Source organism: Glandiceps talaboti, chromosome 2 (genome assembly GCF_964340395.1).
Source record: "Glandiceps talaboti chromosome 2, keGlaTala1.1, whole genome shotgun sequence".
In the NCBI taxonomy this organism is placed as follows: domain Eukaryota; kingdom Metazoa; phylum Hemichordata; class Enteropneusta; family Spengelidae; genus Glandiceps; species Glandiceps talaboti.
This window is the reverse complement of record NC_135550.1, coordinates 16,477,684-16,501,079: the sequence shown is the minus strand read 5'-3', so window position 1 is coordinate 16,501,079 and position 23,396 is coordinate 16,477,684. Positions and strand designations below refer to the sequence as shown.

Genomic DNA, 23,396 nt, shown 5'->3' with positions numbered 1-23,396 from the left:
GCCCTCTAGTGGCTTGGAAATGAACTGAAACTGAAAGTACTTGAAAAGCATAGTGTGGGGAGACTCTTGTTCAAGAAGTACATTTATGGCGACTTACTAAAAAGTCAACGACAATGCTGGTCATACTACTGCCCTCTAGTGGCTTGAAAGGGAAATAAACAAGAATGAGACAACAAGTAGATTTTAGTCAAAAACAGTTTAATATAGCAGAGCACAATATTTTGTACAGAACTCACATGTACACTTGTATTTGGACTACAGGATGACATATTCCTTGAATAATCGTTTTCTAGATTGCACCGCTACACTGTACAAATAAAAGAAAAAATTTAAATAAAAATTGGCTAAGGACATAGCATTGCACTTTGTTTGGGGTTAATGTGAGGCATCATAGATTTTAGTACTCTAGACTAAAAGTTGACTTTCTCTTTTTTAAATAGAAGTTTGTAAGTATGTACAAACATTACACTGTGTGCTGACATTGTTGTAGTACCTTTTAGAGCTCCTCCTCATCACAGATTGTTGTAACAGATCTCCAACATGTGCGTAACAAACAAACAAACAAACACAAATGGAACTGCTGTATTCTCACCTATGCAAATTCAACCAAACTCAATATGTAAATTACCTTTTTTAAATATGATAGTGAGTTGCCTACTTTCACACACCAGAAGGCTGTCACAAGCCAGCTTATGCACATCTGTTATTTCCATACATGGCAGTGAGTTACTCAATTTCACTCAGAGCTAGAGGGCACAGCTTATGCAAATTAGTTGTTTCCAAATATGGTATAGTGAGTTGCCTTAATTTGGATAACATCAAAAAGTCGCATGTGAAATTTGAATTCCAAATATGGCAGTCAGTTGCAAATGTTTGGAAATCACAAAACATTTGGATGTTGAAAAAGTGAATGTTTTCTTCAAAATTTGGCAATGACTTGCCTGCTTTGAGCAAGGAAAGAATGTCACATGTCAGAGACTGCGCTACATTAATACAGACTCTCAGAACAGTAAAACCTAGACAGGAGGAACACGAAATATGAAAATTAAACAGACAAACATGATTTTTTTCTTCTAAACTCTTGCAACTTCTTGAGAACATTTACAATTTAAATTTTGTTCACTAAGTGTTTTTTTTCTTCTTCTAGAATAAGTTACTCTTGAAAATGACAAAGTCATGCACACACCCCCTTTTCTTGATTTAAGTTTGATGCTCCACATTTATAAAGGGACAAATGACAAAGCACTTTATTTCAGAAACGACGACTTAAGTTGATATGCCTTTTAATTTCACGGGCGTTTTTTTTTTTAACACATGATTTTCTTCTACATACGCAACGTCTGAATGGTGACAAAAGACACTATTTTATCTAATTCCACAAACTTGAGAGATTTGTAATTTGCAAATTGGATGCACATAAATTCATCTGCTTGCTGCAACCAATGTGTCATGTCAAAGGTGAAAGTGTAAAGGTCACATTAAAGCTACACATTGTGTGCAAAGGAAGATATCTTTTCATAAATAACATTACTGGATATGGTCCAAAATAACCACTGAAAATATGCAATATACATTATATTTACTTTTTCTCTAAAGCATCTAACTAGAAAGAGTCTGTCTTTTTTTGAACTTTTCAAAGTATTATTAGAAATAAAAATATATTCCAAGTTTCCCAATGAGTTAGTTCTGTAACATGCACAACTAACTGAATACATATCCTGATCAAGGTTTGCAGAGGTCAATGTCGGGATTGACCTTGACCTTCCCCCCCCTACAGGAGGTAACATTGTATAGTACCGCTACATAGTAAATAAAACTCTCAAAAATCTTTGTAAACGCTAACCTGCTGTGGGAAATACAAATAACAAACATTGTAAAATTCGCACTTGAACTTGTCTGGATTATGTTTTCTTGTATGTGTACGTGTGCTGTCATATTTGATCATAAATATGCAAAAGTTCTTTTCAATATGGCAGCAAATACAAGATGACAAATGGCAAGAATGGATTTTCTTCAATTCTTAATTCTGACTTTTTCTGGTTAGTTTCACCAATGAAGCTGTTGCAGAACATGAAGTTGAAGTCTGTTTAGAATGTGTTGGGGTGGGTGGGTGGGTAAATATTGACAAAGGTTGCCTCCAAAGTTCTGTCTAGCTATCAGTGTCATAAAACTTGTCTCCGGTCATTTGGTCTCATGCATAAAAGGTGGGCTCTTGATTACCAATCTTTTCAAAAAACTCAGGACATAAATATCATCTAAAACATTTGAAAGTCATGCCGCCATTTTTTTTTTCAACAAGCTCCTACAATCATTGGGCATGTACATACATCTTACACATCACATAATTCAGTTGAACAGAAATCAACATTCTAGTACCCAAGAATGAAAGGACTATACACTCATTGGCTCTATGACATAACAGCTGCACTCGATTAGCCAATCATGAACTGACTTGTGAAATATCGCAGGTCTCTGAAACTTAGATAAAGGCATGATTGACTGTGCCAAAACAGATATTTGGTAAACTAAACTGGAACTGAAAATTTGGTGGTCTGGTCAAGTAGTCGTTGGGAGGTTTTATTCATTCAAAGTGGATGGATAACTTTTTAAGTGTACTGACCAAATTCCTCAAAACTTTTCTCTTCCATGTTCTCACCTTGGAATAAAGAGGGAACATTCATGAAATGGTGTTCCCAAGGAAAGACAACTGATGGATAATTGTCACTGATTAATCAAATCAAATCAAATCAAGACATTTAGTTTAGTTTACTGTATCTATGTTGACACATTCATAATGATCCAACATTTAACAAATAGTAACATAGGTTAAAGTTCAAAGTTGAAGGTTCACAGTTCAAAGTTAACTATAGTTGTAAATGAAATTCTTACAAAGTGTGTATATAAAGGTAAAGGTCAGTGAGTGTCCATCAATCAGACTAAAGCTATTGAACCTTGGACTTAATTAATATTAAGTCTTAATTTGACACTTGTGAGTGCAGGACTACTTTCTAAAGTTCCCAGCAGGCAAATAATGATGACAAATTATGGTACTTTTCAATGTTAATTCAATGCTGTTTGCCTTTTATAACATAAATACATACAATGACTATTTTGGTGTGTCTTGGATGAATCATTCCTAGAAGTCATTATAAGAAAGGAAACATGAATACAAGTCCTTCCACATACACTGTGTGTTAAGAGACATTCTTCTCCAAATCCCCCTATCATTGCTACATTTTCAATACGAAACTCATAGAACAAGATTTATTCCTTTATGGTGATAAAATTTACAAAGAATCCTCCTAAAATTAAAAGTTGATATCGTGTGATTTTTTAGTTGGCAACAATCTATTTAATGCTGTGCCTGCTGAGAGACAAGGTTTTACTCCTGGGACTGTAGCATGTGGACAAAGAATCCACACGGAACACTTAACATGCGGACTGAGAATCCACACGAAACACTACAAAAGCAAAGTTTAGTAATACTTATTTTCATACTGCTGTACATGCTACAAATACTTATGGTTTGTTTTGGAAAATAGAACAACACTGTTTTTATATTTCAGTCAAAATATTATCCACATAGACAAGAAACATGACCTTATTTCATTCTTGGCAAGTTGGTGAAAACATCAGATAAGTTTTTTAAGTGATGGTTTGGCAGCCTCCTTTACTTCATGCACAGCAATTTCAATTATGTACGACTATATCAACACTTGATCACAGTCATTCAATGTATAGTCAAAACCTAATTTGTGAGCTAATTCCATCCCCTTTTAACAGTTGGTGTCTCTGTAATAATGGTAGTTCAAGCCTGTCCATTAAATGTTTAACTCATTGCCCAATTCCAATCTGTCCACAAGTTGGTAACTCACAAAATCTGGACCACCCTGTCTAGATGGTTGGTAACTCAACATCTAATTTCTATCTGTCCAGCAAGTTGATATCTTACAAATGAAGTCAATCTGTCCACATGGTTTGTAACTCATCACCTAATTCCATTCTGTCCATCAAGTTGGTAGCTTACATAATCTGGACTACCCTGTCCAGATGGTTGGTAATTCAACATCCAATTCCACTCTCTCCATCAAGCTGATACTTTACAAATGAGATCGACCTGTCCAGGTGGTTAGTAGGTAACTCATGAGCTTGTTCCATTCAGTTCATCAAATTATTAGCTAACACATTCGGTGTGTTCTGTCCATATGGTTGGTAACTCGCCACCTAATTCCAATGTCTATCAAGTTGATACCTTACAAACTAGATCAATCTGTCTGGATTGTTTATAACTCCCTAGATATTTTCATTCAGTCCATCAGATTAATAACTTATAAACTAGAGCCATTCTATTCCTGGAGTTGGCATTTAGATCCAGTCTGTCCAGCTGGTACTGAGTCTCTCCTGTTTCCTACCGTTTCCTTTGTTTCACTCACTGAATTATCCATGTGTATGGCTTTTGACATTCTTAGTTATGACTGTGTTGTTCACTACACAAAGTTATGATATTGTTGGTGGTGAGAAAATACACAGCTGCTGGAAACTAAGTGGAATCAGAGCTCAGTCACAGCATGGCACATATGAAGCAATATGCCAACTGACAGGAACATGACATCCCTGAAATTGACCCTCACCGCTGCAACTCTGTTGTCGTATTTGACAACAAAATCTTGTCTTTACTAAAACGTGACTCTGATCAAGTAATCTTAATCCCACTGTACTCTATCCTTACCATGTCTAAACGTCCAATCCCTGGTCTCCTTTGTCTCAAAACTTACAACTGTGTACCAGTCTAAGACTGGCCTTAACAAACAAACAAACAAACAAACAAACACTGAACTATTAAAAACAATATTACAACAAAGGTGTCTCTTTACATGTTAAATAAATTATGCCTTCAGAACATTATTATAACATTTTTTTTTTTTTTTTTTTTTTTTACACTTTTTTCAAGTTGATATATGCATATATAAATCTGGACTGTCCAGACAGGTAGTATTCACAAAGATGGAACGAAGAAATGAAATGTCTTCCTAAGGCTTGCTGAGTACATCAAGTTGAGATACCTCTTGGTGTTCTACTTAATTTTCCCTAAATGATTCCTAGACAAATGCATGAATTCACTTTACAGACATGGAAAGAAAAAAGCCGAAGATGTGCATTTGTGATTGTTGATGACTATGTATTCCTGATACAATAGCCCCCCCCCTCCCCAAAATGGATAAGAGTACATTGTACTTTGAACTGCCTTGGTTTTTTTTGTGACCATATATAGTTTATAGCAATAATAAAACTATAACTGTAATGGCATACTTACTTCCACACAACTGTCTCATACATTCCTGAGTAAATAGAAAAAAAAATCTAGAACTTTCACAAGTAAAGTGCATTCAACATCCAGGAACTAAAAGCAAGACTTAATTCATATGTCTGCCGACAAACCTACCATAGCTTTCCATAAATCCGCAACTATATTGTTTACCTACTATAGCTTTGCGAACAGGTTTTTTTTAAAATAATTTTTTTATGTATCATTTTTTTTTTCAAATTCAGCCTAAGGGGGAAAGTTTGATCCAGTAGTTTACATTGGGCACTTGAATTGTACTTACAAATTTTTTTCTTTTTAAAAAAAAAAGTTTTTCATACTGAAAATCTTTGAAGCTGTACTGGCAGACCCTCAGTGTGTTGCATGTATATGTACCAGTATGTTAATGTATATCATCACAGAGGAGGGTACACAAAGAGACAATGTCTTCCACATCTAATTATGAAAGATGAAACTCATCCTTTTTTTTTGAACTATGACAGCAGTAAACTTGTTGTTAATGAAAGCATCACCATATGACAACAAAAAAATTAATATGAAATAGGAGTAAAAGCATAAGAAGACATTCAAGACATGATGAATAGATATTTTCAATTTTCCTAGCTTGCTCATACTCTGCTTTTCATGTAAACCTTCACTTTTATCTGTAACTGTATGGGAGTGAGTGAAACTAAGTGTGCCTGTGGAAAAAAGAGATGCCTAGGTAATGTTACTAGTAGTAAAAGTTTCTTATTGACAAATATGCAACTACTATTTTGGATAACAAACCTCATCAATTTGTCCCAACTACTCAGCTAATGCCTGTTTGTAAAAAAGGGGGCCTCTTTCCCCGCAAGAGCAGAAGCTGAGAGTCAGAGTTCATCTAATCGAGGGAGGCAACAGTAACAAGCAAGAGGGCTGTATTACAGTGGCTTAGTAATATCAGTCATTTGCACTTGAAAACAATTATCTTGAAATGTTAGCAGATGAGAAAAAAGACGAGAAGATCAGAACACCGCAAACACATACATACATTTTTCTTCTTTTTTTTTTATACAAAAAACACGTCTGAATACCATTGCTGAATATTAATTCCTCCTAATATTCTGCTTAAAATCTCTTGTTTTAATTTTATGGTGCTCACCATTTTTTTTTTCTGTAAATGGATGTTCAAGATCATCATAGATTGTCTGATTTTTTTTCTCCACCTGACCTTGACCTTGACCCGATCTTGCATTGTGAAATATGCATATGAAGTGTTGTGACATTTACTGCTACTTATCTTGTAACTAATTGTGTTACAGTAACTAGTCGCTCTGGTCTGAAAAGAGTTCTACACTAAAAAATGACCAATGTTTTTTTGTTTTTCTTTTCTGCCGCAAGCCTGATCCACAATATATATATACACAGAGTCGTAATCACGTTCACATTTTGAGCTACTGACATAGAACGCTTGAGGGTTCTACATGGTTCTATGTGGAAAACTAAAACCTCCTGCTTTCAAGCCCGAAAAATGTCATTATACTACCGCCAAGATATCTCAGGTTCAAGTATGTGGAAAGTACAAGGAGAGAAAATGGCGGCACAGCACACAACAACACAGTAGAGGTCTGCTCTGTCAGCTACATATTTATGGGCTTCTTACTTTTTTTTTTTAATGTGGACTGGTTGGCAACTGACTCGGAAAGTACTGGTGGTACATTTACAGGGCTACATTGGTTTCACCACTGATGAATTACAACTCTCTCTCTCTCGCTCGCTGTCTCTCTTGATTCTAGTTGTGTCACTGCATATCAGGATTGACATATGAGAAGCCCTTGAATTCATTCTGGTTTATTGATTTAATGACAGCTTGTTCTGTTGGCGTTAGGACTGGTTCCTCTTTGGTGAAATCTTGATCAAAATTGTTGGCATCCTTCTTTGTTTTCTGTAGAGTGACAGGGTAATAGTTTAGTTACCACATAGACATTGTAATCCAATGTTTATACCCAGGCTTTTCCTAATATTCGATGGAAGAACTTGTTGAATACACCATATTTCGGTTATCAGAGAGGAGTGCTATTTGTTGAGTATTGGAGCATGTAAAGAGAGCAGACATGAAGCCAACACCCATTTTCTGTGTTGTTCTCACGGTACTCTTTTATTAGCTACTGCAGTTAGCAAAACATGCCTATTACCACTATATGATACTCTTGAACATAGTTTCTTCAAGGCTCTGTGCACTGTGATATGATCAGTGGCCATGACCCAAATTTTAGCCATTACTTGCTGGTTGATCATTAAGTATTCATTATGTAAATCAGTTTTGGCAGAAGGGTACTGTTAATGTCGGTACACTATCATTTGATGCCTAACAATAGATAATGAAGTACTTACAATTTTGGGTCTGAAAGGTGGTTTGATTTTCTTAGTTTCCAGCGCCTCCCATTCAATTTCTCTGAAGAATGGGTGTTCTCTAATTGCTTTTTCCAATCCCTGAGATTCCACACAACCCAGTCTCTTGGCAGGATTCTTGGTCATGAACTGGTAAAAAAAAAATCAAACATATTCAAATTGAATAGTTGATGTCAAATCGTAGGTTTTTAAATTTACAAAAGTTGAGCTATACTTAGATGTTATTCTCCAATATTTTTCTTTGTTCAGCCAAGGGAAATACCAGTGACCTAAGGGGCCTTTGTCACTACAAGTCGCTAGACGAGTTTATATCTATCCTGACTTCAGTGGTGATCTGTAGTGTGACTGAAAGCAATGTTTGGAAAATTACAGATATAGGGTAACGTGCAATGGGTTTTACTTTCTGTAATGTTAAATCTATCTGTCAGTCATAGATCTATCATTCAACATGATAAACTCACAGCCTTGAGAATGCCCGTTGCTTCTTTACTAAGCCAAACTGGATAGAGGACGTCATCGTGAAGAATTGATTCAAATAAGTCATCCTCATTGTCTGCTTCAAATGGTGGTTGGCCAGCCATCATTTCGTACATAAGTACACCTAATGCCCACCAGTCCACTGACGGGCCATAATCTAATTCTTGCAAAATCTGCAATGTATACAAATATATTAGGTGTTATGAGTTTACACTTGCATCATCAAAGCATACTGTAAGCTTACACCAACTATCAGCTGCCATGTTCAAGGAACTTGAAATCACAGAAACGTTTGTTAATTCAGACACAAACATGTCAGAACAGTAATGGAAATGTTGGGAAATTAAGCCTAGTTAACATGTTTGAACATATTCTCTAATGTGGGGTACATGACACACACACACACACACGTTTTCACTTTCAAACATCCATGTAGATACTCATGTTTACACACATTTAAACAAACCTATACACATTTACACACACACACACACACACACACACACACACACACACACACACACACACACACACACACACACACACACACACACACACTTTAATAGCAAAAGAGACACTGGTGTCCAATGTCTCACCTCTGGTGCTATGTAGTCTGGTGTGCCACAGAAAGTACTAGTAAGCTTGCCATCAATGATTCCTTCTTTACACATACCAAAATCAGCTAACTTACAATGTCCGTCTGCATCAAGGAGAATATTATCCAACTTCAAATCCCTGAGAAGAGTGGAGAGAGAAAAATGTTCACAGATGATGACCAATAGAATATTGGTAACATATTTGTGATGATCTTTTTTATCATTGCCCTTTTAACCTTAAGTCATCGATGCATATGCAATTAGTTGACTAGGAGACCTAGCCTACCAATTCATTGCTACTTCTAAACATTCAGTCACAGTTACTAGCATGCGTCATGTAATTTAGCGCCCTCTATAGTTCCACAATGCTGGTAATAAAGATGAATCAGCATCCAAAGTGTAGAAGAGTGAGACTTCAAATAATACCATTATTATTACAATGTGTGCTTTCAATCAATATTTGTGTTTACTGTTCAGACAACTTGGAAGATATTTATGGATGCAAAAGCAAAAGATAGGCCTAATGTGATGTGATTTGTATGTTCAATATACACCTACCTATAAATAACACCATGCCTATGTAAGAACTGTAATGCACATGTGACTTCAGCTGCATAAAATCGAGCCCTAGGCTCATCAAACTTGCGTGCTCTCTGAATTTGGAACATCAGATCTCCCCCATTGACATACTCCATTACAAAGAAAAGCCGATCCTGGAAACAAGAGTAAATATATCTTTTACAGTATAGGAGAACGATGGTGTATTGAAACTCAGGTTGCTACCTTCCTTCTTCAACTCATCCTTAGTATTTTTTGTGTATCTGTTTCTCTTGTACTTATTGTGTCTCTCCATGTCTGTGTCTGTGTGTGTGTGTGTGTGTGTGTGTGTGTGTGTGTGTGTGTGTGTGTGTCTGTCTGTCATTATTTTCTAATAAATTTGATTATTGGTGTTATTTTCTCCTCCACCTCAGTTTTAGCAATCAGGCAGGCAGGCAACAGGTCTAAAATGAGTAATAGTCATACTCTTTGGATCAATGTTTGTTTCTTAAAATAAAACTCAGGTACTATATTACGAATACAAGATAATTTTTCTTTACAAAGTTATAAATATCTATAGTAACTAAAACTGGTCACTGACTCATATACAGCCCACACACCATCTGTCTCTTTGTAAAACAAACATATTTTTCTCTTTCAAAAAATACATTTTTTGCCCCGTGTCTTTCCAAATCAGGCAACATTTGATCATAAGCGTTGGTGAATACACACTACTTTTGGCTGGCTGCTACATTTACAGGTAGTTTGGGGACAGTCTCTTGTTAAACTCTGTTGTCATGGAAAATATATTTGGATCTTGTGCTATTTGTGTACACTATTTATAAGTGAAATACTACATTCCAAATTTATCAACTACCGGTATATCTATATATCCTGTACCATCATGTTTGTCTACTTGTTAACAAATACAATGATTGTCAATCTAAAAATCTAAAAAAACTCAATGCTATTGGCTTCACTTCAAGTTATGTATTATTCATATCCTGTGGAAGTGTCTGGAACTATCAGAAATCATTTGAAATTTTGTGAGAAAATTGAAGCTGCTCATAGTTCACACAACAGCCATTTGCACACAAACATTTGCCAAAACTTTATAAACATGTTTATGCATGGAAAATCTGAACAGAGAAAAAGAACTGGTAACCCAACAGCCAGAAAAAACCCCCATCAAAATGATAGCAAAAATGGTTACCAAGATTTGATGCACATTTGGAGTCACAGTAGGAATTCTTAATTTAGATTTCAGAATGAAATTTGAATTCCAAGAATTTCACATGAAGTTTGAGGGCAGCAACCAAATTACATATTACTAATTCAGGATCAGCTTTCACACAAGATAAATTTATTGTAAAGCTAGGTAGACAAATTTCCCTGAAAATCAAAGATCTTCAATTATCTCCAAACTTTATCATAAAAAAAAGCTTGTTTGGGGTTCACCATTTTGTGTTCAAGGAAACTCATCTTTTATATTCCTACAGAGTATGAGTTAACACAGTATTTGGCGGCCATATTGGATTCTAAATTTGCTAACATTTGACCTCAGTTTGACCCCTATTTCAAAAACTTGTATGATGACACCTGATTTTTTTTTCTTGATTTAACGGAGAATGGGTTGGTGCTTTCTTGAGTACAGTAACAGCAAACATTTAAAGAGTTCAATTCCAGGGTGCACTCTACTTTAAAATGTACACTTACACATATCGCATATATTACATGGCAAGGTGGGGTAGTCAGTGACAAAACGTTATAACAAAACACAATACAATACAATACAATAATACTGAGTTTCTTCATGGATTCTTCTCTTACCTTTGTCTGGAAGCAGGAATGTAATGCAGTCAAGAAGGGATGTTTACTAGCTAGTACCAAAACTCTCTTTTCCGTCATGGTACACTCGACATCATCATCTTGTATGATGACATCTTTTTTCAGAACCTTGACAGCATACACTTCATCTGTACCTTTGAGTTCACCTAACATAACCTGATAATAATACAAACATTTTAGTTGTATAAGACATCACTTTATTGTCCAATTATTCAGAACCTAAGACTGCATCATGGGCCTTTAAATGTTGATAATAACTGAAAATGTTTGTTTTGCATTCTTTAATACTTCATGAAATCTTGCCTCACTAAATTGTGATTTTTGGTCGAGTTGCTGCTGATGTGTAAGTGGCTTTCAAAATTTTAATTGTCATATCAGTTTTCAGAAAAAAAGTATGTCACTCTAATTATTGGTATTCAAATACAAATCTTTGTAGAAGCAGCATCAAGATGCAGATACACTTTTCAAAATTTTAGGAATGGTTTTATGCAATTCGAAATTTGAAGAGAATGAAAATTTCTTGAGTATACCTGTAAAAGTTGAAACAAATATACATTTATGCATGTTTATATACAATGCATCTATCAAAGAGTGAACAAGACTAACAGTTTGCAGTCGAAAGCGCTCAACTTATCAAATTTTGTTGTGTATTGGTTAAAATTTTAGAACATGTACTCAATATGGTTCTATATGGATGTTATACAAATACTGCATGTATATCGAACAACCATCAATGTAGTATGAATACTCTACAGACTACAGTACAGTTTCAAGATCTATGCAGTACATACAATTTAGCTTTCATTGGCATATACGGCATCTCGGATTTCATGGATGAGCACTACACTGATTTCGAGCTTGTGACTGTGAAAGTCTAAGACTGTTTATGAGTACTAAAATTTAACTAATACATACACAACACACTTTTGACAAGCCGAGAGCTTTCGACTGCAAACAGTCAGTCTTGTTCACTCATGATAGAGGGCGCTGTTTATGATCATGTCACTTTGTGACGTGATTATGGAGAACGCTCCCGTAGATCTGAGACTGAGATCTGAGATCCATTTTTTCTTTTTTTTACATTACCTTGCCAAAGCTGCCTTTTCCTAGTACTTTGATAAAATTGAAATCTTGTAGAACAACAGGTCTTTCTGGACCTTTCAGAAGCGTTCCATCAGTTGATTTAGGTCTGGTACCTCTACTCAGATCATCTGATAGTGATGTCTTGGCAAGTTCTTTTGTCAAATCATCGTCCCTATAACCACCCCTGTCATCCATCCTACCTGAAAAGTTTTTATTGCTACATTATTTGTACAACAGAGTGATTAGTATTATATTTACATTTTTTCCCCTTAAAAATGAGTCAAATAATCTTGTGTGATGGGGGTGCCGTAAAAAACTAAATTATCGATACCTGACTGGAAACGTTTTTTTTTTTCTATCTGTGTGCATGCGTGTTGGTATGATTCTCGTAAAACGCTTTTTCTTTTTTCTTTGCTTATTGATGACAGCATGAATAGTCTGGACAAAATGGGGAAAGAATTTGTTGTGAAATATTTTATGAATATGACATCATCCCAGTGATTGCAGTGAAATGGGAGTTACGAGTATTTATGAGAATAAAAAAAGAAGACTGTAACGGTGGAAATCGAGTCATGATTAGTGACGCAAAAAAAGTTGTCTCCTCTTCCTACATATTATGACTGCCATAGAAATAGTGTATACCCAGTTTAAACAAGCAGGCAGAAATCATGGCCAGATTGCCATGACAGATTTATTGCTACTGTTTTTTTTTGTACAAAAATGAACGATGACCATAAGCTTGAAAGATAAATGAATAACAGTCTACATGTCTTTTGTCACTTGGACAATGAGCACATACAATTCCATTTTTGTGAAAATATGGTGTAATTTTTTCCCAGAACAAATTAGACAATTGTTTCCATCCAAAAATCTCAGTATGAATTTTGTAAAATTACAAATATGAAAATTTGTTTCGTTGGAAAAAAATCCTAATGATATAGAAGTTTTCGAAAAGAGAATTTCATTATGATTATGTAATCTTGGGATGTGTGCAAATCACTGGAATCTCTTGTCAGCTCAAGAAATACTAATTAAAAAAATAATGCAGAGATTTATTTATTTTCTGAGTTTTTTTCTCTCTATCAGTTGGTATAAAGGCTAGCCATCAACTTTAATATTGGATATTATTCAACTTCTTAACTTTGCTACTGGAATTATGGTTATTTTCAGACTGACATTTTGCATCAAACAGCACACAGATTTTGCTTTTTACATAATGTGCTTGTATATATTTCATTTAACAATTAACGAAATAAATAATTCAGTTAAAATAAAACTACCCATCTAACATTTTAAAAAATGAAGAGATTGTTGACATTTAGATCAAAAAATATACAAATACATATATAAGTTTAAGTTATATTTAATATCTATCAAAAGTTTTGTATTGAAAATTTCAATGCACTTGGTTCACTACATACATTTTTTTTTTGAATCTCGAAGCAAAAAACATTCATAGTTGTTTTTGCATATTTCTGTTTTTTCTTTCTCCTTTTTTAAGTTCACCTAGTATGTTCTGCTATTGCCACATAGGTCAAAGGTCAATGACAAGAGAACTTTGTCATTGCTGGATTTTTTTTTTGGATATGGTTGAAAAATAGACTTGTTGATAATTATATTAAGAATCACATCCACAAGCCGTTGCAATGAAAATCTGTGTGTTAGTTAGTCTCATCTCAAATCTATCAATGTTACTTCACATCCACAAGTCCAGGTTCAAGACAGGGTTAACATGGCCATTATTGGCACTTTATTGGGATAACTATCAAATTATATCACATGACATCATGTTAGACAAATCATATCATAAATATAAATATATATATATATATATATATATATATATATATATATATATATATATATATATATATATATATATATATATATATATATATATATATATATATATATATATATATATATATCATACATCATGTCATATCATATACATCATATGTCATATCTCATATCATATCACACATCATATTGTATTGTATATGTATATATCATACTATATATCAAATCATACATCACATCATGATATAAATTACAATATCACATTATATATTATGTTGTATATTAAATATCATACAATAAACCATACTGTATCACATATCATCATATCACATCATTTTCATATAATATCATATATCATATCATATCATATCACATATCATATATCATGAACATTACATCATACCATTTCTCATATCAGCAGTACTCACAATAGACATTCAGACAAACACAAGGTACACTGTACAAACAATACTTATATCAGACTTAATTTTTGGCCCTCTGAATATGTCTAATTATGCAACCGACAGACAGACAGACAGACAGACTCCAACAATATCCTGGACATGGTGAAGTACAGTATTCATTCATTCAGCTTGATTTATTATTAAATATGTACAACTGTATGTCGGAGATTACTACTTGTGGTATTTTCACTGTGGTGCAATACCGAAAACATTATTGCATACCTGCATGCAAATGATATGCAAATGAGGATGCAATTGTACGCTACAAACAAAATGGCATGATAGCACTATGATTTTATGGAAATTCAGATAAACATATCAAGTCTAACAATACAATTTATCGTTACTTTCTCCAGTTTCATCCATATATAACAGATCCTGAGACCTGATCAGATTGTGTAACCTGACTAGATCACATGACTAGACTTTTAAATCACATGACTTGACCTGGATCATGTGACCTGATCATTCCTCCAAGTTGCATACAACATTGACAGCCTTCTCATCACTTACATGTACAGTCATTCATAAAGCTGCCTCTAACGTCAAATTAACACAAAGACTTTCTTGCAACACTTGCATGACATGGCTTGTGTATGTGAGTGAAACGCAAATCTATTAGAAGTCAGAATGGAATTGCAAAATTAGACATCAGTTGTGCCTGAATAGCTCTAGTTGTTACTCTGCCCAAAACTGAGCTACATGTATGTATGTAGTGAACAAACTGTACACATCTGAGTTCTGACACAGTTATATTAAAACATATTTGAGATTTTAAAATTTAATACGCTAGCGGCTACTGTGACAATATGCAAAAAATTGTTTCCCCTGCTTTCCTTCAGGCTTTGTATGGATTTAGGACCAACTTTACATACAGAGAGATGACTGGATTTTAGTATTTCAACTTTTATCTTACAAGATTTCTGAATCAAGTCGACTATTCTTTTTAATATATCTTTTATCATAAATTCATACTTTCAACTGAAATATATCAAATACAAACTTTAAGTACCCTTTGACTAATATTTAGGCCTAAAAAAAATGTGTCTGGTTCCAATAACGCTCAATTTTAGAATAAGTGGGTAGGTTCTTTTTTTTTTTCATATGCGAGTATCTAGTTCAGGTAGTTATGTTCTCCATTGTTTTCCATATGGTCTCTGTGTTATTGGTTTCTTCTCATCAGATGTACAGCCATTACAGATTGCAAGAACAGTTTTATGTTGCCCTTTTAAATTGATGTCAGTTTCCACATCCACCTTTTCTCGTGAGACTTCACAATTTTTGTGATTTTGTTTATTTCTTCTTGAATACATAAAAAAAATATTTAGTGTTGGCAGTGAAAAACTAGGTTGGGACGGGTAACCAGAACCAAACAGTTTTTTTAAAGGCCTTAACAGACTTCAACCATTATAATGTTTGGTGACTATTTTCTAATAACTTTTTTGTGACATTTGTAAATTCAATGGCAGCTACTTCACATCATAACAACTCACCATTTAAAAAAAAAATAAACATGTGAACAGTTATGTTTTCACTAGACAGTATGTCAGAAAATACTTTGAATTTATCTCTCAACAACTACTTTGACAAAAGATTGCAATTCACATTTTGTTTTGTAAAAAAGTTTTTTTCTTTTTTTCTTCCTGCAAAATTCTAATCTTAAATTTTGTATTTAGAGTTCACTAAAAATATACAAAATAAATGTGATGACATTTTGCATCGTTGAAGCAAAATTTGAAAATTTTCCACAAAATTCTCCCTGTATGAAGTTAGTCGGTCTTGAAATCTCTACTAACCCAGCAAAGCCCGATGTATACAAGGAATTATTACTTTGAAGCAAAAAACATTACATCAAAAAAGACTTTGTTTCTATACCAAAATATTATACATTATGTCAATATTAAATTTGTAAAGCAACTATGAAAAATTTTTGTGAGTGGCGAAATAAAAACTGTGGCAATTAGGCTAGGGGTGCCATGCATTCATGGTTAATACATGCCCACAAAATCATCACCACTCTATGAATATATCCAAAAACAAAATATATGTGTTACAACAATGAATATGAACATTAAAATGGATTCTATGAAAGGTCAAAGGTCAAGGTGCAAAGGCCAAGGGTGAAAAGTCAGTTTTACTAGCAAAGGGATAGAAATTATCAGAGAGTATCTACAAAGAGGAAAAAAGTTTAACTTTAGGAGTAGAATAGAATCAGTAGTAGAGATAGAAAGGTGACAGTGAGTGTAGTAGTGCCCATACCTGTTAATGTTGTGGTTGAATTGCTTTCTGACTTTTCAGGGGCCTGGGAGGTGGTTTGACTGTTGGGGGCTTTGAAAGGGGACTCACTGTGAGTTATTGAGACCTGCATATGATAACCAATGAGGAAATAAATAACCAAAACCATGACAGAACGAAAACCAAAATAAAAATAAACAGAAAGGAAAAATGGAAAGACATAACAATTATTTTCCATGCACATCACTGCTAGCAGCTGTGAATGTAATCATTACTGATAATGAGAAGGGGGAGGGGAGGGGGGAGGGGGGCAGTTAGATAGATGAATCAGAGGCATGCAGATGGCCAGTCCCATTTGTAAGCCTGCCTACCTGCAGCCGTTGGAGCAGATTGAGTCTCTGCTAAAGGAGACTTTGATGATCCACTGATAAGGGCCTGGAATATCAAAGGCCAAATAAAGTGTGAAGTATCGCTCGCATCCTCGGTCTTATTTTAATGCTGCAACTGCTGCTTGTAGTTTTGCTTATTTTTCCAAAAATTGTTCATGTTTTTTTGTACAGTTGTGAATTTCTTGACATTTGCTTTCAATTTATAAATCTTTTTTTTTTTTTTTTTTGGACTAAAATTCCATTTTTTTTCCGATTGACATGATTCAGAATAGCTTGGAATTCAAAGCACGCATCTGCAGCATAATGCATTGTTTGTATAATGCAATATTTGAAGACTGAGAAAAATTGACAGTGGTGCATTGTATGTATTGGGGATGTTCTGAATGCAAAGAAGTATTGTTTGTTGTAAAATAAGTAGTGTCCAAAATATTGATGAAAAAGATAGAGAAAAGGTACATGGTATATACAAATGTATCGTACTTCTATAATAAAAGAGCACATTTCAAAAAGACTAAACACTGGCAAAGGAATGCATTGTCCATGTGTTTTGTGAGTGCTTGTTTTTCTTGTAGATTTTTCTTCAGTGACTGTTAAACTTTGCATGAATTTTGAACAAATCTGATGTTTGGAAAATAGCCTTTTTTTTTTCTCTCATGACAATAGATTGAATTTCTAACAGTTCCTGCAATGTGATGATTACAATATTTAAGACAATGCCTCAAGTTTGTGGATTAATTCTAAGCATTAAACTACACAGTTTTTGCTGTTTGACTGAAAAGGAGAACACTCATGCACAACCACAACCAAAATTTTTAGGATTTGTAGTTGTGTATACAGTAGACAATATAGTGTCAACATAGAGCAAGTGATTTTAATTTAGAAACCTCTGACAGTTATGTAATACATAGTGATTCTGTGCATCAAAGTGTGAAGTTAAATGAAGGAATCACTCTATCAGACTCACTAGTTACCAAAAAAAGGGTGTTATTTTATACCCTGGTATTCTCTTCTAATATGTAACACATGCTACTACATGTATCACTACCTTCCACTACCACTAATGAATCTCTCTCTGTTTTGGTTTTCTTTCTAACTATCTCACGATATTTTCATGTTTCCCACTGCTCTATCACATTCAAAGAACCTAACTACTAGTATTTACATTTACTTGTCCTAACCTTGAGGGATGCAAACAATAGCATTTGACGTAAAAGTGTCTGCAAATAGTGATTGGTCACATTTTACTCTCTATATCTACACATATTAGAATCTGAATGCAGCATTTCACTTTCACATTTCTTTTCTACATTGTAATTTTTTTTTGTATATTTTTCTTAGAATCTTGAAATAGCACACAAGGTCTTCCCACTTTCACTTTTTGAAACAATCCTATTTTCTTAGAAATGATATCAGATCATATGAGCTTTAGGGCCATCGTGAGTCCTTCTCCCACTCCTTCCCCAGCCTACAAGAATGTTACAATACTTTACCATTTACGTAAGATTATTATGAGAGAGATGACACAGAATACTTTGAAAGGTTAGAGAATATCATTAAATGAAATGTTAATATTACTGAGTGACAGTGTGATGAGGGTACTCTTTACCTTCTTTTTCCTTTGGGACAGCTTGTCCCCACTGACGCCCATCTCAGCAAGGATTGTAGCCATCTCTTTAGGGTTAATGCCGCAGTTGTTCGCTACGTTCTTCTGACACCGTTTATGCACATTCATTTTGCAAGCTAGACAAGACAAATAAAACGATTACTTTTCATTTGATTTATAGCTGTTTTGGTGAAGGTACAGGGTCAAAGGTGAAATGTCAAAGGCTGGAAGAACTTAGATTCAAAACAGTCATTTTCCAGGAGTTATTTTTCATAAGACTTTTTAATTCTATTGGTGGTTTTACATTTCTGGACTTTTATTTGGACTTGAAAGAAGAATAAGACAAATTAAAAAAGAACATTTCAACTTGTTCTCTCAAATGTTTTGAAAATGAATCCTAAATGTTCACTGAAACAATCCAGCTTCTCCTCCCCCCCCCCCCCCCCCCCCCCCCATACACATTATAATCCTATGAAATCACTGGAAATCCCTCTAAGAAGGTGGTAATTATTCTTTACTTCCAGAAATCACACCTGATCTGAGTTTCCTCTCGGCTTAACTATTCCAGTCATATGATTGGTTGATTTGGTTGAATCTGCGTACACATATATCTTGACTATATTAATGGATTCATGGTGCTTGTGAACTTGGTGACAACTTGAACTTTCTTTTCTCTATTTAATTCCAAAAGTAAATCCTAAATGTAACAGGACAGCAAAGTTACCATGGGTTAAATTTAACATCAATTCTGTATGGCTAAAATTGTCATGGAAACCATGTTCAACTGATTGTAGTCAGTAATGCTTTACACTGGACATACATGTACATGTACTCTTGTCAACACGCCCGAACACTGCAGTCCTTGCCTAACAATGCCGTATAGTAACGAACCACAACTCACCTGTATACTGGAGTCCTTGCCTAACAATGCCATAAAGTAACGAACCACAACTCACCTGAACACTGCAGTCCTTGCCTAACAATGCCATATAGTAGCGAACCACAGTGATCACAGAAAGTTGGTCGCATGTAATTGTGAACGTAAAACCTATGAGGGATATTGATATTAAATCGTTGTGCTCCAAGTTGCTGTAAGAAAGAAAAGCAAAATATCGAAACAGTTTAAGAAAGGTACATCAAATGCAATGATTAAATAAACATATGCATATTTAATACCTTATTTCATTTAAATGATTAAAGTCAGTTGCTGTGCTGTTTGGCCGAGATTGACAAAGTTGATCGAGAGATCGAGAGAGATCGATCGAGATCGAGATCGAGATCGAGAGAGAGAGAGAGATCGAGAGAGATCGAGAGAGATCGAGAGAGATCGAGAGAGAGAGAGAGAGAGAGAGAGAGAGAGAGAGAGAGAGAGAGAGAGAGAGAGAGAGAGAGAGAGAGAGAGAGAGAGAGAGAAGAGAGAGAGAGAGAGAGAGAGAGAGAGAGAGAGAGAGAGAGAGAGAGAGAGAGAGAGAGAGAGAGAGAGAGAGAGAGAGAGAGAGAGAGAGAGAGAGAGAGAGAGAGAGAAGGGGGTGATCTTTACATTACATTTTGTTCATTTCTACATTTCTACATTTCATAACAGTAATGTATTGTCTGAGTTGCAACCTTTTCCAAAAACAATACAGAAAGTTTCCCTTTCTTTACAATGAGCGACGTATAAGTAGTGTCTCCTACCTCTTCTCTTATGGTTTCTTTCAAGCCCGGACACCTTGTGACAACCTGTTCATGGCAGCGCTTATGAACAACACAGGTACAAACTGGCAAGATATAAAGATCAAATAAGACTTAGTTAATTGTTTATAGTAACTGAATATTAATAGCAAATTGAGTTAAACTCAAAAATACTACAATTTCCATACATAATCCCATTTTCTGTAGATATGTTTGTTGACAACACTATATCACCCAAACTATTCATCAACCTGGTATGTGTTGACTACACCACACCTATTTCAATGCTGTTAACACAAAAATGACAGAGTTTACTAACTGTATACTATAATACTAGGTATGTGATAATCATGACTTTGTTATTCCACAATTTGATATTTTACAGACAAAACACATTGAGTCTTTGTGGGTGTCACGCTATGGTACATTGTATATGTGCTATTTCATATGGAATGGTTGAAATGCATACATGTACATCTATGAGTGACACATACATTTGTAATGTAATTTGTAAAATGCACTTTTGTAGCACAATTCAAAATTGCATGTGATACAAATGTACTGCTAGACAGTAAAAAAAACCACCATGTTATGTGAAAAGCCATGATGTACTTTTCTATCATTATACAGACCCATACAATAAGACTACAAAGTGATATATATTGTCAGCCTATTTGATATGAGTCTATATGAATAATGAACTCAATGTATTGTAGTCTTTGGCAAGATATCAGTACATGTATTTATTGCTATTGTTCACAGACAACAACATATCATAAATTTGTAAAAAAAAAATCTACCTGAGCTCCAGAGAGAGGGACATGTATTTTACCAAGATTTCGTCACCAAACTTACGGTATATAGTTAGGTAATCTAAGCAACTTTTACTGATCCCTCTTCCCTTCCAGTTCCAAACCTTATGAAAAATTACTAATAAAACTGATACTATACTCAGAACCAAGAATTTCGGCTGTTGTTGAAAAACATATGTTATAAAACACTCAACATTAGACAATCTGTTTACGAAACATTCCTGATTCAGTGATAATATGCAGAATAGACCAAAGACTGTCAACAAATATTTTCAAAATCTAACAATAACATAAATTATATGAATAAAATAACCAAAAAAAAGCCTACTTTCTACCAAGGTGATTTGTTGCCTTTTGTCAAACTGTCACTTTGCCAAAATTTTCCAGTGAAATGTCCTTCGTTTCAACAAATATGATGCAATGTACCTTGTGCTGTATCGAATGATTCATTTCAACGGAAATGCGTGTAACAAATTTGAATAATTCCAAGAATAAAATACCAGCAGTTGTGTGTTTTTTCTAATAATATATTCACCATGTCAATGTATTAATTCTAGTGCTATTGTCATATGCAAATACCAATATTTAGGTAAACACAAACACCATTTGGTAACAAATGTCACAGTGATAATGATTCATGGATATGTGTTAGATTAATAGTGTTAAGTGGGTACATGTACATCATGTATGTGAGTCGAGTGTGTGTGTGTTATACAATTATGTACACATTGTGAAGAAACAAAACTAGATGGTCTCAATAAAGCACAACTCAATAGGTTGATGTGAGGCTGCTAACACATTTTATGTTAACACTACAATCTACCGGTATCAATAAACATACAACACAAAAAAATGCCTTCAAAAAGTGGTCAAATCGCATCTGTCCAGTGCACTATACAGGGATATTAAAAACAGCGAGTTTATTCGTTATGAGTTTGTTTGCCTTAATATTTCCTCAATTTCTTTTTCTGTGTTCTCATTTCAAGTAGTTGCATGCCTTTGCTAATTCCGCCACTATCTTTAAATCTCTGTATGAACGCCACTGGAAACAAGTCTTTGACTTTGTGAATTAGCCACATAAAGTCAACAATTTGTACCAGTTTTTATTTGTATATCTGTTCTGTTGATTTTGTTGATTTACTGATAGTTATAGGTAAAGTCAGAGGCCATTTAATGAAAATAGTTGGACAATTTTGGGTAAAGCTCCATTGCTTTGTCTGAGGTGCAGCTGAGTGCTGTAGAAATGATGGGTTTCATTCATGGGTAAAAAGTGTTAGCAAACAGTTCCTTTGATGGATTAATGGTATGCAGACACTTTCTTTTATGTAAAAAGTATCCCATTAACTGAAAAAGTGTCTGCTAAATGAAATTGAGAGCACAGTTGAAACAATGGGGAAGAGTCGAAGAGGAGTATTACTGAAATAAACTAATTGAATGTAACTAATCTAATAACAAAGAAATGACTAGTTCTTGTCCTGTTCACCACGCATAATCAGGATCAGGTATATATCTATATTTAGGGTAACGAATGACACACTGGGCAAGTTTATCAATTGTTAATGATTGAGAGTTATTTCAAGTTGGATGGATTATATACGTAAGGAAGGAAGCACCTGTTGACATTTTCAGAGTAAGGAATTCCAAGAATTCTATTTTAATGGATGAAAATAGCATTATTCACCTTACTGAAGAAAGAACATGATACCTTGCAAACAGGAAGTGTCAAACTACATACAGCTATAGATTTATGGATAATCCAGGGCAAATGTGTGGGTGTGTGGATTCATTGAGAATATGATCAATAGTACATGTACTCGAGTACGGATATACCTAGAGAGTTACAATATGACCATCCTGCCCAGTGTAACCACCATCATGGCCACTACAAAGTCATACACCAGCCTTTCCCTACATCCACCATTCTGTCAAGTACAACCACCACTCTGCTCATTACAACCACCACAATCCTGCCCAATAAAACAAACACCCTGCCCACTACAACCACCATCCTGGCCAGTACAACAACAATCCTGCCCAATATAACAACCACCCTGTCCATCCTGCCCTCTACAACCACCACCCAGCTACATCCACTATTCTGTCCACTACAACCACCATCCTGGCCAGTACAACCAGCACCCAGCTACAACAACCACCCTGCCCACTACAACCGCCGTCCTGGCCA

General features: G+C 34.8%; 1 protein-coding gene across 1 annotated transcript in view; it reads right to left on the bottom strand.

The window, feature by feature from the left end:
- Positions 1–206: 206 nt before the first annotated feature.
- LOC144453424 (calcium-independent protein kinase C-like) overlaps positions 207–23,396 on the bottom strand; it is a 69,707-nt gene continuing 46,517 nt past the window's right edge. Inside the window, exons 5-15 of the mRNA XM_078144715.1 lie at positions 20,403–20,485; positions 19,685–19,817; positions 18,732–18,865; positions 16,761–16,863; positions 12,241–12,437; positions 11,137–11,310; positions 9,328–9,482; positions 8,770–8,908; positions 8,158–8,346; positions 7,679–7,825; positions 207–7,229 (exon numbers count right to left, since the gene is read on the bottom strand). Coding sequence (XP_078000841.1) covers positions 7,086–7,229; positions 7,679–7,825; positions 8,158–8,346; positions 8,770–8,908; positions 9,328–9,482; positions 11,137–11,310; positions 12,241–12,437; positions 16,761–16,863; positions 18,732–18,865; positions 19,685–19,817; positions 20,403–20,485 — 1,598 coding nt within the window. The 3' untranslated portion in view covers positions 207–7,085. The remainder of the gene's footprint in view (positions 7,230–7,678; positions 7,826–8,157; positions 8,347–8,769; positions 8,909–9,327; positions 9,483–11,136; positions 11,311–12,240; positions 12,438–16,760; positions 16,864–18,731; positions 18,866–19,684; positions 19,818–20,402; positions 20,486–23,396) is intronic.